General features: G+C 37.4%; 1 protein-coding gene across 1 annotated transcript; it reads right to left on the bottom strand.

Annotated features, from left to right (window-relative positions):
* Nucleotides 1-7,154: 7,154 nt before the first annotated feature.
* htr2ab (5-hydroxytryptamine (serotonin) receptor 2A, genome duplicate b) lies at nt 7,155-13,167 on the bottom strand. Its single transcript, XM_016266999.1, has 3 exons — nt 12,780-13,167; nt 8,126-8,326; nt 7,155-7,981 (listed from the first exon to the last, which is right to left on the bottom strand). Exons 1-3 carry the CDS (start codon nt 13,165-13,167, stop codon nt 7,179-7,181), a joined length of 1,392 nt encoding a protein of 463 aa, XP_016122485.1. The 3' UTR covers nt 7,155-7,178.
* Between the last annotated feature and the right edge of the window lie 1,484 nt (nt 13,168-14,651).

The following is a 14,651-nucleotide window of genomic DNA, read 5'->3' as shown; positions in this document are numbered from 1 at the left end:
GTGTGTATATATATATATATATATATATATATATATATATATATATATATATATATATAAAAATAAAACTTGCTACGTGTACTGCGTTAGGCTAACTTAGACTTGTCATTTGCACTTACATATTGTTGCTCTTTTGTTAGTTTTGATTGCTTCTATTGTCCTCATTTGTAAGTCGATTTGGATAAAAGCGTCTGCTGAATGACTAAATGTAAATTTATGTAATGTAAACTTTTGAACTGTAGTGGGTATTGTTACATAAGTCTTCTATTTTGAATAAATGCTGTTCTTTATAACTTTTTGTTCATACAACCACTAAAACCACCTTGAGATCAAAAAGCCCACCACTTCTGACATTTTTTATCTAATGAAATTCATGAAATATGTTGCTTAATTGTCCAACTTTCCTGGCAAATGTATGTATACAGTAGGCTATAATACAGATTACTATTTGTAGAAAAGCAACACAAACACAACAATTAAAAAAAAATTGTAACTTTTTTAAATATCTATTTTAAGTTTTGATCTTTTTAAACACAATTTCTTTCTTAATGAAACTTGTCCTGTGTTATGTTTAAATTGTTGTGAATGAAACTAACCTTATATTCCTTGGGTCCATCTTTACTATTCGGTGAGAAAGAACAAACGCACGGGTCCGGCCCGCAGCGGCACAGAGGGTTGCAGTCTTCCATGCAGAGCTGCTCCCCGCTGACTGGCCCATTATCAGGCGACTTTGAGATCAACTTGGCAAGATTACTGAAAGGACCGAGTTTACTCATCGTACCGGTGTCCCACTAGTCCCAACACTGGAGTTTAGATTACTCTTTCTTGACCAGCAATCGAAAACCAGAAATCTCTAGTTCGTGGCATATCGCTGGTGGTGAGTGAAAGGACTGTGCCGTGGCGTGACGGTCCGCGCGCATTTAAATCTCCGCAGGTTTTGCGCTCCGCTCTGCGTGTCTTCGCTCATCTGCTGCTGTGGATTTTGCACTCGTCCCCGCAGGGCAAACCTTTTCGCGTCACATTATCTGTCAATGATTAAACTGAATGATGTTACCGAGCGCAAAACTTAAACAAATAAAGGTTATAAATCAGTTCCGAGCAAAGCACACGGCTATATGACTCATCTCTGAGTTTCCAGTGTTAATTAATCTCAGTAAGGCTTCGGGGGAACAAAACCGACATGCACTGTAGGGACCTCCCAATGGGCCAAACGAAGACAACCACTAGAAACTAAATAGACCGATTAAAATCTATAGGGGTAGGATCAGATTTAGGCCTACCTTATTTAAAAAAAATAACATGAAAAGTCTACTTTCTTTCTTTCTTTCCCCAAAAAAATCCCCTGAGGCTCAACCCAGATAGCATATAGATATTGTAGGTTAAGGGGTAGTGATAATCTGTATCAGTATGAAAATAGGCTACTTTTGAAATATCATAATTCATTGAGATGTATATATTGTATATTTATTTTATTAATGGTTTTTAGTCATTTTAGAGCTTTTTATGTGCTACCATATGAAATATATGTATTGTATTTATTTCCATAAACACAAACTGCCGGCCCAGGAGATAACACATTTATTGTGTTAATCTGTCCAAAGGCTTTTTTTTTTTATTACACATTGTGTGTTAAAATCCTACACAACATGTGTCAGAATGCTGTTAACACAACCATGTGTGTTGTTTTTTGACACATCTGTTTTTGCAGTGTAGGCTTCGAGTAACGTTTAAGTGAATACTAAATTAAATAAATTTTGGATCTGCAAACAGTAGGCTACAGACATATTTCACAACAAATGAATCTGCATTGTGATTGGATCAATTAGTGTGTTATAGAGCCTAGCCTACATGTTAGTATCATTCCCAACTAATCTGTAACAAATTATAGGAATAAATTCATGGACATGGACATGTATTTCGGAGGTTTTTCATTTGCCAACCTAACAGTGATTTGGGCCTTAGTCTTGGCTTTTCTAACAACAAAATAGGGAAGTGAAGTGACATGTGGCCAAGTATGGTTACCCATAGGAATTAGTGCTCTGCATTTAACCCATCCTTAGTGCACACACACAGCAGTGAGCACACATACCGTGAACACACGCCTGGAGCAGTGGGCAGCCATTTATGCTGTGGCGCCCGGGGAGCAGTTGGGGGTTCGGTGCCTTGCTCAAGGGCACCTCAGTCGTGGTATTGAAGGTGGGAGAGAGCGCTGTACATTCACTCCCCCCACCTACAATCCCTGTCGGTACGAGACTCGAACCCACAACCTTTGGGTTACGAGTCCGACTCTCTAACCATTAAGCCACGACTTCCCAAAAGGGGCTTTTTACCCCAAATAGCCTACTACCCATTCACTACAGTGAATTATAATAGTCAGTTACAACAGTTGATGGTAACGAAACTGAGAATCATAATATTTTGAATCCAAATCAATGTACTAGGCCTAAAAGGCCTATCTGAGGGATTCTCATTTGTTACACAAATCTGCATACATCCTAAATTTGTTAAAGGTTAGATAAAATCACTTCAAAATAAAAATCCTTTAGACGTAATGCATTCTGTAGAGACAAACTGGTGTTTGGAAAGAGTTGTGGTAGGTTTTTGTTGCTATTTAGTGTTTTAAGAGAAAACCAAATCAAGCTGTAATGCTTTTGGCAGCGAATTTATAGCGATCAGTGTAACACTGTGTAATACTGAGAAGAAGAATAAAGCGCCAACCAGCACTTATGAACAAGTCAAAAACAATTTAGACATGATGCATGTGTAGTATATGTGTTTTCCACTAGAAATGCGTGGAATGCGTGCAAAGCTTTAACTACCCACCGAAGAGTTGGACATGATTATTTACAGCATTAATAAGGTAAATAAAAGTATGTATGTAATTCATCAAAGTTTTTTAGAGTACTATGTAAAGAAGACATGCCACATGGTAGGCTATATGAATATGGTAATCTACAGTGTTGTAGGCTATTAAGTACCATGGTATTAAAATCTGATACCAGTGGTGATAAACATAACACCACTGTAATTTTTGTAAGTGTTCTCAGAGTGTCTGTTATGGTTAAACAAGAATTTGTGAAACACATCTGTGAAACCTACAGTATTCAGTCTTAAGATAGAGGTTGTCTTTTTTAAATCTATAGAGATTCAGTATTTTGACTACTCTGCCAGATCTTACCTTAGCCATACATAACACCAGGAGGATCTTCATATATTGCCTTCAGAGAAGCACGCGTTCATGATGTTGCTTTGTTTCAATAAACAGTAGATAGTCTGACCTCTCACAGCACAGTCACATGACTGTCATGAACTTTCAATCGTCTTTAATTACCAATGACATCAGCATCCACAGAAAACACTTACAAAAATGCAACCTACAAATGCAGCTGGTGCACAAGCACTGGTTTTTACCTACATATGAAAAGGAATATAATTATTTGTCAAATTATTTGGTGATATACTGAATTTAAGCGGCCAAGGTTAATGACACAAGTCACTCAACCCTAGAACCGCCTTGCTATGTCCTAGAAAATCTGCTGAGAACAAAATGTTTTGCATGTCTGGCAGGACTAAAAGTCAAATAGTGTTTAGACACTTTCATTTAACACTCCTCAGTGTCCCAAGTTGGTCTGTTAATGGCCACCCATGTCTGCATTTGTTCTTCATTCAGATGGCATGTAATCAGTGGTGTAGTCTATTTTTTTGTAGTGGGTATACTCTGATATTCCCTCCCAGCCTCATACTCACCGTCCCACAGCGACACCCCATAAGCACCACCACATTCACTAATTCATACAATATGCATCTATGTAACTGAGAGCATTCTGAAAGACTGCTTATGTGATATCAGCATGTCAATTTATTATAAGCAACAGAAGACTTACTAATGACATTTACAGCTGGGGAGACAAGGGCTGATTTCTTACTGTTTAGTGTTAATCATTTAACTAAGCCAGTTACATTTATCTTAAGAATATGGTCCCTGGAGAATAGGTTTTATCAGCTGGCAATTTTCAATGCACATTTAAGAGTGCCTGTTTTTAAATTCCCTAGCCTGACTTTCAGTCCACAAGGTTGGTCAGGAGTTCCCATCTCTCTCATCATCTGAAACAAGGACATATAAACATTGTATTAGGTTTATCTGCTGTAGACACACGCATACACAGTATTTGTGTTATCGCTCCCCTTCTCTCGCATTCACTGATCCACCACACTAACGTTATTTAAGTTATTAGCTAGTTATGTTGGCTTGAGAAAGCCAACATACTGTTAAACTATTTAAACTTATTATTATTCTACCTCCCAGGGCTTTAATGCTACAGGCACCAAACTCGTCAGAGACATTGGACCTGATCTGTAGTTTGTTTCTATATCTTTTCTAACTGATGAGACTTAAAGTTTTCTATAAATAATTATCAAAAATCAAAGATTTTCCATAGACTTGCATTGGCTGAGTAAAAATGCACTCTCTAGAGCAGTGTTTCCCAACCGGTGTGCCGTCTGTCGAGACCAGGGGTGCCATGTAAAAAAATTATTTTTTTATATTTTTAAATTGCATCAAAGATTTTCCATAGACTTGCATTGGCTGAGTAAAAATGCACTCTCTAGAGCAGTGTTTCCCAACCGGTGTGCCGTCTGTCGAGAGCAGGGGTGCCATGTAAAAAAATAATTTTTTAATATTTTTAAATTGCTAAAATGTTCAAAAAAGCAGCTATTATATAATATCCATTTCTGATATCGCCAATAATTAGAGATGCGCTGAAATTCTGAAAACTGAAAAACTAAAAAGCTGTTTATTTCATTTGTAGGCCTATCGTTATTTTTTATTAGTGCTATCATTAGTAATTTCTTTATTTGTTCTTATTTTATCATTAAATGCTTAGCCTCCTTGTCATTTTTTATTCAATTCAAAGTTTTAAATCAAGCTATTTCGTGCTACTGCAACAAAATTACCCGACTGTAAAATCAAAAATACACTGATTGAGCAAAACTTTGTTTAATTACTATTATAACTAGCTATCTCACAATGTTTACATATGAATAAGAGCCTACATTAAAATCTATCATATAAATTGGTCTTTTCATTAGAAATTAGCCTACCGATTGCCACCATTGATTTTTTTATAATATTAAAAATATCTGTATGACAGTATATTCTGCAGTTCTTTCCTGCTGTACCGAATATCTATACTTTTCAAAGTATCATATTAAAGTTAGAAATTCAAATATTGTGACAAAATTAATTTTGTAGGGTGCCACAAATTTGTTAAAATTTCCAACGGGTGCCGCGAAGGTTGGGAAGCACTGCTCTAGAGGACAACTGCAGTCCACTAGAGGGAGCCACAGGATAAGAATTCTTTCAACTCCCCTCATTTACTTTCGTTTTCAGACAGTTAAATTTACAAATAATTGCATACTTTTTCTTTATGCTGCCAAGCAAAGCTAACATATTTGATGACCAGGTCAGGTAGTGACTATCTGATGTCCAGAGGCCAGTGTGAAAGACGTTCGGGACAGTTGACTGATCTGTCACTGCTCTGACGGGGCCACTGGTGCGTCCTCACAAAACGTAATCATTTGCAAGTTTTTTAAGCCTTGCCAATGAAAACATTCAAGCAATTTGTGTCCTCTACTGCAGCTGAAGCAGCAGCAGCTTCAGGGGCAGGCTTACGAAAACACCGTAAGAGTGTAGTTTGAGTTTGCTTTCCTTATATCTCCTTTAGTGATTCACATTCAATGCTGCGCAAGAGTTGTGCAATAGCACTGGTCATCAACAGAAACACGGCGTGATTTTCAAAAAGTAGGTGCTTCGCAACATGGACGGGTTGAATTTATAAATGAACGTGTGAAAGTTCTGTTACAAAACGATGTTGTTACGTATCCTCCTGCTTTTTTTAAGTGGGTATATGGAAATCCTTCACCTTTCCTAGTATACCTACGTATCATGTAGACTACACCATTGCATGTAATGATTCAGAGTAAATTATTTGCAAGTTCATTTGCCAAGTCCCATCCATTTGAACAGACCATAAATCCGTCTGTATAAAGAAAGAAACCAAATCTTCCTTGTAAGGTTTATTTAATCTTCCCATATAATATACATGTCTTCACAATACAATCTATAATATTAATAAATAAATGAACATAAAACTATTTCTCTCCTGATGCAAGATAAATTGCAAAAAAACAAACTTTTAAATATTTTGGCATCTTCAAAAGGATAATCTTCTGTCATCATTTAGTCACCATACATCATAGCATTCCAGATGTATGACTTTCTTTAGTCCGATGAACTAAATTTTTTGCTAAATAAACCATCTCTGTGAGACCATATAATGCAAGTGGACAGGACCCTCAGCTGTGATCAGTGGATGAATCAATGGTCTTATGAAAAGAAACAATAGGTGTGTGAGAAAAATGCTAATATGTTGAACTTACTATAAACCATCACTTCTGGCAAATATGAGTTCACACCTTGTGTAAGCATTATGTAAGAGTGTTGCGAAACTCACTCGAAAAGTGATGTGGAAGCACAGAAGACTGTCACTTCTGTGCGAGTTTCACAACATGCTAATGTTCATTGATTTTTGGTCAGAAGTGAAGTTTGAAGTTTAAAAAGACTGATATATCAACTGAGTTTGTATGAATTAACCTTTGTGTTTGTTACTTGCATGATTTTTGAAGCGTCAACTTTGAAGGACTTATATCCACTTGCATTATATGGACTATTTTTCAAAAAATTTCTGTTTGTGTTTCACAGAAGAAAGAAAGTCATATACATTTGGGATGGCATGAGGGTAAGTAAATGATGAGAGATTTTTTTTTAATGTGGAGTATCCTTCTAATACGTATAGCAGTTCTTCCTATTTTCATGAGATATTTGTGTGAAGTAATCATCTATAGCATCTATGTTACAAATCTTGTACAAAATAAACATAATGTTGTGATTTGAGTCCCACAAAGAGAGTTGTAAAACTTTATTGCTGTTTGCCCAATTTAAAGCATCTGTCATCTCTTTTGGCTGTGAGCCGTAGGTAGTATGATCTGCTGACTGTGCTGTGCTGCACAGGTGGACACATATTAAAATAAAATACTTAATTTTTCAAGCTTTTACACCTACAAAGAGACGGTCTCTAAGGTCTGTTGATGTGAATCATAATTAAAAACCCTCTGGAGTCTCACAAATGGCTTACTACCTCTTCCCATTCCTGCTTGTTTTGTGTGTTTCCAGAGTTTGACCTGTCTGTGTTAGAGAAGCTCCCAGACCGGCTGCCCTCTGCCCTCCTCTTTAATGAGTTCTCCACCTTCAAGGGAAGCCCAGAGGAGCTGTATGCCAGAGGAGGGATGGTGTTGACCAGTATCAGCTGCAGAGGCCTCCTCTCCTCATGGTAGCGGCATCGCATGTACCGGCCGAAAGCAGCACGGTAAGTCTTATTGAATAGCGTGTAGATGAAAGGGTTGACTGCTGATGACAGATAACCCACCCAAACAAACACATTCATCAGTCCCCCCACCAAATCTTCATCACACGCCGAACCGCACACCACCGCCATAACGTTTGTCACGAAAAACGGACACCACATGATCACAAAGAGAAGGAAGACCACACCTAGCACTTTAGATGCCTTCTGCTCATTGCTGATGGACTGCATGGAGCGACGGCCAGATCCTCTGGAAGCCCCATCGCGGCAGAGAGAAGAACGCGAGAAGAGACGCTCAGAGGACAGCGAGCCTCGTGGGAGGAGTCCAATAGTGGACGACCATTTTGGCCGCACGATGAGTTGGTCCAGGCACAAAGTCGCTTCACTTTGAAGAGCACTGATGGTGAGAATGTAGGTGACGACCATGATGATGAGCGGGATGAAGAACGCCACAAAAGAGCCAATCAAAACGAAATTGTTGTCCGTCAGTTGGCAGCTTTCATTCCGGAAGACTTTGGTGTGGTCATGCATGCCGAGGACTGGGACAGGCATGGAGATAACTTGAGACAGATGGAGACAAAATGAGAGTGAGAAGATAGCTTGGAGCTATGGTTTGGCATACCAGTGCAAATAGATGCAGTCTCAGTTGTTTAGCATTTCAGAATTGAGCTGGAAAGCAATTTCCTCTTGCATCTAGGACTTACCCACAGAGATGGTCCAGGCTGCTATAATTTTGGCACGGGCTCTGGTTAGAGAGTTCGAACGGCTGTGGTGGATGGGGTTACGGATGGCGATGTATCGGTCCAGAGAGATCGCACACAGGTGCATGATGGAGGCGGTGGAGAAGAGAACATCCAGGTAGATCCAGATTGGACATAGGGCCCAGGGAAGGGGCCAGGTGTAACCTAACATATCAAAGACACAAAAAGTGTCACATTCTGTACAAGCATGTACTTGTGTGTTGTTGGTTACAGTCAGAGAATGTATTAAATATTTATATTTATGTATAGGATACATTTTAAATACAGTTCTATAATATTAAATATTTCAGGGGTCATAGCATGAGGAATCCATGGAGCAATGTAAGCAAGAAAATCAGACTTTTTTTACAAGGCGTTCACACTGTCAAAACCACATATAAAAAACTAATTTTGTGACATAATTTTACAGTTTGAAATAACTGTTTTATATATATTAATACAGTTTATTTAAAAATGTCATTTAATCCTCTGATGGCAAAGCTGAATTTTCAGTAGCCATTACTCCAGTTTTCAGTGTCATATGATCCATCAGAAATTATTCCAATATGTTGATTTGGTGCTCAAGAAATGTCTCCTATTATTATCAGTGCTGAAAACAGTTGTGCCGCTTAATTTTTTGATGCAAAGCTCAAAAGAAAAGTATTTAGCATTCAGTTATTTTAAATTGTGTTATTATTATATTAGTAGTATTAGTAGTGACAGCAACAGCAGCAAAAATGGTATTGAAAAATCTCAATTAGTTGTTGTAAAGTGTGTTTTGGCCACAAAAAACTTCAGAGAAAGGCATAAATAATAGAAATGTATTATATAACCTTGTTAAATGGAATTTGCTTCTTATACAGAAGCAAGAACTGTAATGTATAAGAATTACTGACACAAAACTGTTCTACACCCTTAAAAATAAAGATTCTTTATTGATGGTTCCATGCAGAGCTTTTCCATTGCACAAAAGGTTCTTCAGATTATTAAAATGTTTTTCAGACAAAAATAACTGTTTACTGATTGGTTCTTTGGGGAACCCAAAATTGTTTTATATGGTCATTAATCACTTTTTGGAGTGTAATACCTCATTGTTAATCTGAACTTTCAAATCTTTTCCACTTATTTAGTTTTCAATATCATCAATAATAATTATCTTGAATAAAGTGGATACCAGTAATCACTGGCAAAACAATGTTGTATTTCACAAGTTCAGCCTTTTATTTTGCTGACTCACAAAAAACAGATACAGTTTATTTAAAAATGTCATTTAATCCTCTGATGGCAAAGCTGAATTTTCAGTAGCCATTACTCCAGTTTTCAGTGTCATATGATCCATCAGAAATTATTCCAATATGTTGATTTGGTGCTCAAGAAATGTCTCCTATTATTATCAGTGCTGAAAACAGTTGTGCCGCTTAATTTTTTGATGCAAAGCTCAAAAGAAAAGTATTTAGCATTCAGTTATTTTAAATTGTGTTATTATTATATTAGTAGTATTAGTAGTGACAGCAACAGCAGCAAAAATGGTATTGAAAAATCTCAATTAGTTGTTGTAAAGTGTGTTTTGGCCACAAAAAACTTCAGAGAAAGGCATAAATAATAGAAATGTATTATATAACCTTGTTAAATGGAATTTGCTTCTTATACAGAAGCAAGAACTGTAATGTATAATAATTACTGACACAAAACTGTTCTACACCCTTAAAAATAAAGATTCTTTATTGATGGTTCCATGCAGAGCTTTTCCATTGCACAAAAGGTTCTTCAGATTATTAAAATGTTTTTCAGACAAAAATAACTGTTTACTGATTGGTTCTTTGGGGAACCCAAAATTGTTTTATATGGTCATTAATCGCTTTTTGGAGTGTAATACCTCATTGTTAATCTGAACTTTCAAATCTTTTCCACTTATTTAGTTTTCAATATCATCAATAATAATTATCTTGAATAAAGTGGATACCAGTAATCACTGGCAAAACAATGTTGTATTTCACAAGTTCAGCCTTTTATTTTGCTGACTCACAAAAAACAGATATGTTTTCGAAGGCGCTGTGTCTCAGTATTTGATTCCTTTGGGTCTGAACCCAAAGGAATGTAAGATGAGAGAGTAGAAGACTCTCGGGTGCAGATACAGTCTCATCAGCAGCACCTTCACACTCATTGGTTTCTCACAACAGAATTCTCACAACAGGTTCAGCTAAAATAGAGAGCTGTTTCTTAGTGCCTGGCGCGTTCTAGATCACAACCCTGTTTCACGTAGGCTATATAAATTACTCTACTGGGTTATATAATAACATTACATCATAGATGTGGGAATAACAGGTTTCAGGACGCAAAAGATGATACCAGCTGTGGATTAGTTGTGGTCACTCAAAATGAGTTCTGTGTTGCGTGTTTGCATGTTTGATTTAAAAACTATGTGTTATGCTTTAGGCAGACTTTGTTTTGTCTAGGTTTTCATGGACAGTTCTGATCTCTAAATGACAAACTACACCAATAAAAGAAGAAAGAAGGAGAATAAATAATTTAGTTCTGCGTTATCTTAAATCTGTCTGTACATCATTTAGTGAAGGCCAGCTGTCATAACACCAACATCACGTACATCTGATAGAACCAGGAAGTGGCATGTTTTATTCTCCTTGGTCAAACTATTCAGGACATCAAATAGGAAGCATAACCATTTTTGCTGCACAAACACACCAAAGCACAGCATCATTACTGCATAATTAATTCCTCATCAAAGCGCTGGAAGGAGTAGGAAGAGGGATTTCTCTCCCCATGCGTGAATACAAGCAGGCTAATTTAGGACACACCAGACGGCCCAACACACACTCATTATGCGCCTAAATAAATCACCTTCCAGCAAAATGTATGGGGGCCTAATTATTTTTCTAAAGAGAAATGCATCATTTTCCAGAGATACAAATGTTACAACACAAGAAGTTTGCAGTTTACACCTTTGACCGGGAAGAAATTCACTGGAGGCGTCTGATGAGTGCTGATTCAGAAAAAATGCTAAAATAAAAATCCTGTGTATGACCCCATACACACAGGTTTAAAGGAATGTTCTAGCTTCTGAACAATTTCATGTCTATAAACAGCATCTGTGGCACATTGTCGACAACCACAGAAAATAACACAAGAATTATTATCTGTAGTAGTAAACAGCAGGTTCTGATTATGTCAGAAAATAATTATGACTTGTCCCTCAGTAAAAAACTTACAATGGAAGGCAATAGTTCAAGGCAAATGTACAGGCTGAATTTTCTCTACCAAAAAAAAAAGTACCATATGAAATAAAGTTATTGAAATCAGAGGTTTTTAAACTTTTTGATGCCAAGGACCACAAATAAAATTTGTGTAAAATATAAAAATATAAATGCAGTTGTATATATTTTAATATATAAAGACTCATTTACAACATGCGAGAAGAACAGTGTAATGTTCTAAATAATAATAATTTAATTTAATTTATGCATTTAGCAGACACTTTTATCCAAAGCGACTTACAGTGCATTCAGGCTATACATTTTTTACCAGTATGTAAAGACTAAATTTTGTTTGGAAAATGAAATAAAAATGTTCTACTTAATTTGACTGCATCTTTTTTTGCTCACTATTATTATGTATTCATAAAACTATATGGTTTTTATTTGGTTAAAATAGTCCTGATTAATGTCAAAGCAAAACAGGAGTTATAATATCAAAACAATATTGTGCTAAATATTTAATTAAAAAAGGTTACACAGAACTTCGACAGCCCTAAAAAACATTCACACCTTAGCACCACCTTGTGGCCCCCTGGGGGTCCCGGGACCCCAGTTTCCTGTTGATGGTTCTCATTGTAAACAGTCCTAATATCCTTGTTCATATCATGCGAATGTTACATGTTTTACTCGCTTAACAAGCCATGATGGAAGTTGAAAGACTGCATGTTAGTATCACTACAGAGGCTTTCGCATTGCATAGTTCTAGGAACTCAATTCTAGGAACTAGCCAGCAGGGTCATTCCTCCAAGGGATACGGCCGGAAACTAACAATAAATTCAATTTCTACCTATTAGATTGTGTTTTATTAACGTCTACACCTACCCCAACCCTAAATCTACCTCTTACAATAATGCAAAAACAGTAATAATTGTTCTACAGTGTGACAAAAATGACACTATATTAATGTGCACATGCCCAGTAGACGCAGCTGTATCCCTTCTAGCCTTAGCCCCGACAGCAACGTCTTTATTCACACCATTTACAAATGTCAGCAACCGGTGAATGGAGGATGCCGTGATCGGAGCTGTTTTTGTTGTGTGTCGTGGGTTTCGTGATACTCTGAAGTAGGAGCTAATTTAGTTCCCCCAAACTGAGTTCCTAGAACTAAAACTGTTCCTAGTTTCTGCGGTGCGAACACACCAACAGTTTTAGGAACTATGAAATGGTTCCTCCGGTGCAAAAACCCCTACTAGCACCTATGATGTTCATGTGTTGAGGCTATAAGTTAAAATCTATGTATTTTATCAGCTATTTTGGTGAAATGTTTTGCCCCATAGTCTTCCATTGTGTTTTACTGTAAATTTAATGCATGATGAATACATATGTAAAAATGTAAAGAAACTCACCATAGAGGATTGTCACCATGGCTACTGGCATTACAAGGATACCCAGAAGCATGTCTGTAATTGCTAAAGACCTCAAGAAGTAATTAGTGGCATTCTGTAACTTTCTCTCCAAGCTCACCGCCATGATGACCAGGATGTTACCCGTCACCGTGATAATTATGACCAGAGAAATCAAAAGTGCCACCCAGTTCTTCTGGACATGCTCAGAGGTCAAAGGGTCCGACCTGTTTCTGTCTTCACTACCATTGCAATCCATAGAGTTATTCAGAACTGCATTACCCAGAGACACCTTTTGCTCCATGAGCCAATGTTCGCTGCTTTTGTCTTTTGAAATCTCAGCTGATATCCCGGAGGACCTGAGTTCAGCAGTCGTCCCATTCAGGGCCATTAACAGACAGTTTTTTCAAGCGCGACATCAATTAATTTGTGGAACCCATAGTCCATATGAAGCATTGCACTCCAAGTCTGCACAACCCAAAACGTTCCAGTTTGAGATCGACAGCATGTTCACAGTCACCTTCAAGAGCCTCCTGTTTTCCCCGACCCCGTTGACGGTTATTGTACACGAATGCTTAGAGCTCCTTGAGCAGATGGATTGTGATTCAGAATAGAGGAGGCAACTTTACAGCTGCATGTACAATAAGAGAGAAAGAAAGAACGAGAGCACATGAGACTGGAACACACTGATGTTTCATCCTTGCATGCGCATAGCTGCCCTGGTTTAAACAAAACATCACATAAACACACAAAACATGCAATCTTATGCATTGCTTCATTCCCCTATCAACGCATATTGCATGCAACTGAAATTTTAAGTTTAGTGGCTTCAGCAGCAAGACTCATTCAACAGTGTAGTACATCAAACTCTGTTTATGTTGTGTTTGTATACATTACCGCTTAATCTGGAAGAGTTTTCCTGTTTCCAGTCACTCCGAACACCAGAGCTAAAGAATGAGCCACTGATGATGCATGCCTCTCACATCAACCCAACATGTGGTCCTGTTCCATTCATCCTTTCTCTTCTCCTTTCAGCACTTCGGTCTCTTATCTTGCTCCCTCGCTCCCTCTTTCCTTCTCTCTCTCTCTCTCTTTGCAGATAGTTCTCTCCAGCTGTAACTAAAGCCAGACTGTTTGAGCTCCCTCTATAAAGACTTGCCTCTGAGTGGTCCCTTTGGTGCTTGTCAGCTGCAACAAAGACATATGAACCTTTTTTATTCCCACACACATTTACACAGATATTCAAATAAGCACCTCAGGCAGGATCCGATGGAATGTCCCATTTAACCTTTTAAACTTATATTGTAATTACAGGAAATACAGGAAATATTACAAATGTAGAAGAATATTTAGAATAAGTCAGGTGTTTATGGTGGTGGTGCTGTCAGCCAATCAGCAAAGTCGTGATGTCATTTTCCTACAGATGCTTATTTACATGTAATTATGGCTTCAGTGATTGACTCTAAACTGTGGCTCCTGTGATTAAAGATGGCAGATATTAAATTGTGTACTTCCAGTAAAGTTGCTCCAGTCAACCAACTGCCATTGAGAAAGTTCTGAATATTAAATATATTAAAGACCTGCTTGTGGGGTGAATTTAAGAATAAACTATAATGTGAGATCCTTGAAATAGAGCATTGCACAGATTCTCATTCCTTTTCTTTCCTGTAACATTTTACTCTTGAACTTGCAATTTCAGTTAGTTAGCTTGATATTTGCAAAACATTACAATCTCATTATTTTCTTTGTCCCATTTACCTCTTTTAACTTTAACAGGAGATTGTGTCATTAATTATGCAAATATTTATAAAAAGAACACAATGTATGTCATCCTGAGAAAGGTGTTCCACTGATCCCCCTTCCTTCAGGATATAA

The sequence above is a fragment of the Sinocyclocheilus grahami genome, unplaced genomic scaffold, assembly GCF_001515645.1.
Source record: "Sinocyclocheilus grahami isolate Dianchi unplaced genomic scaffold, SAMN03320097.WGS_v1.1 scaffold34.1, whole genome shotgun sequence".
Classification (NCBI taxonomy): Eukaryota; Metazoa; Chordata; class Actinopteri; order Cypriniformes; family Cyprinidae; genus Sinocyclocheilus; species Sinocyclocheilus grahami.
The sequence above is the reverse complement of the archived record's forward strand: the minus strand, read 5'-3'. Positions and strand labels throughout refer to the sequence as shown.

Coding starts and splice junctions, on each gene's coding strand:
- htr2ab (XM_016266999.1), bottom strand. CDS start 13,167: ATGGCCCTGAATGGGACGACTGCTGAACTCAGGTCCTCCGGGATATCA. Junction 8,327..12,779: donor CATGGTGACAATCCTCTATG/GTGAGTTTCTTT, acceptor TTGATATGTTAG/GTTACACCTGGCCCCTTCCC. Junction 7,982..8,125: donor AGCCTGGACCATCTCTGTGG/GTAAGTCCTAGA, acceptor ATCTGTCTCAAG/TTATCTCCATGCCTGTCCCA.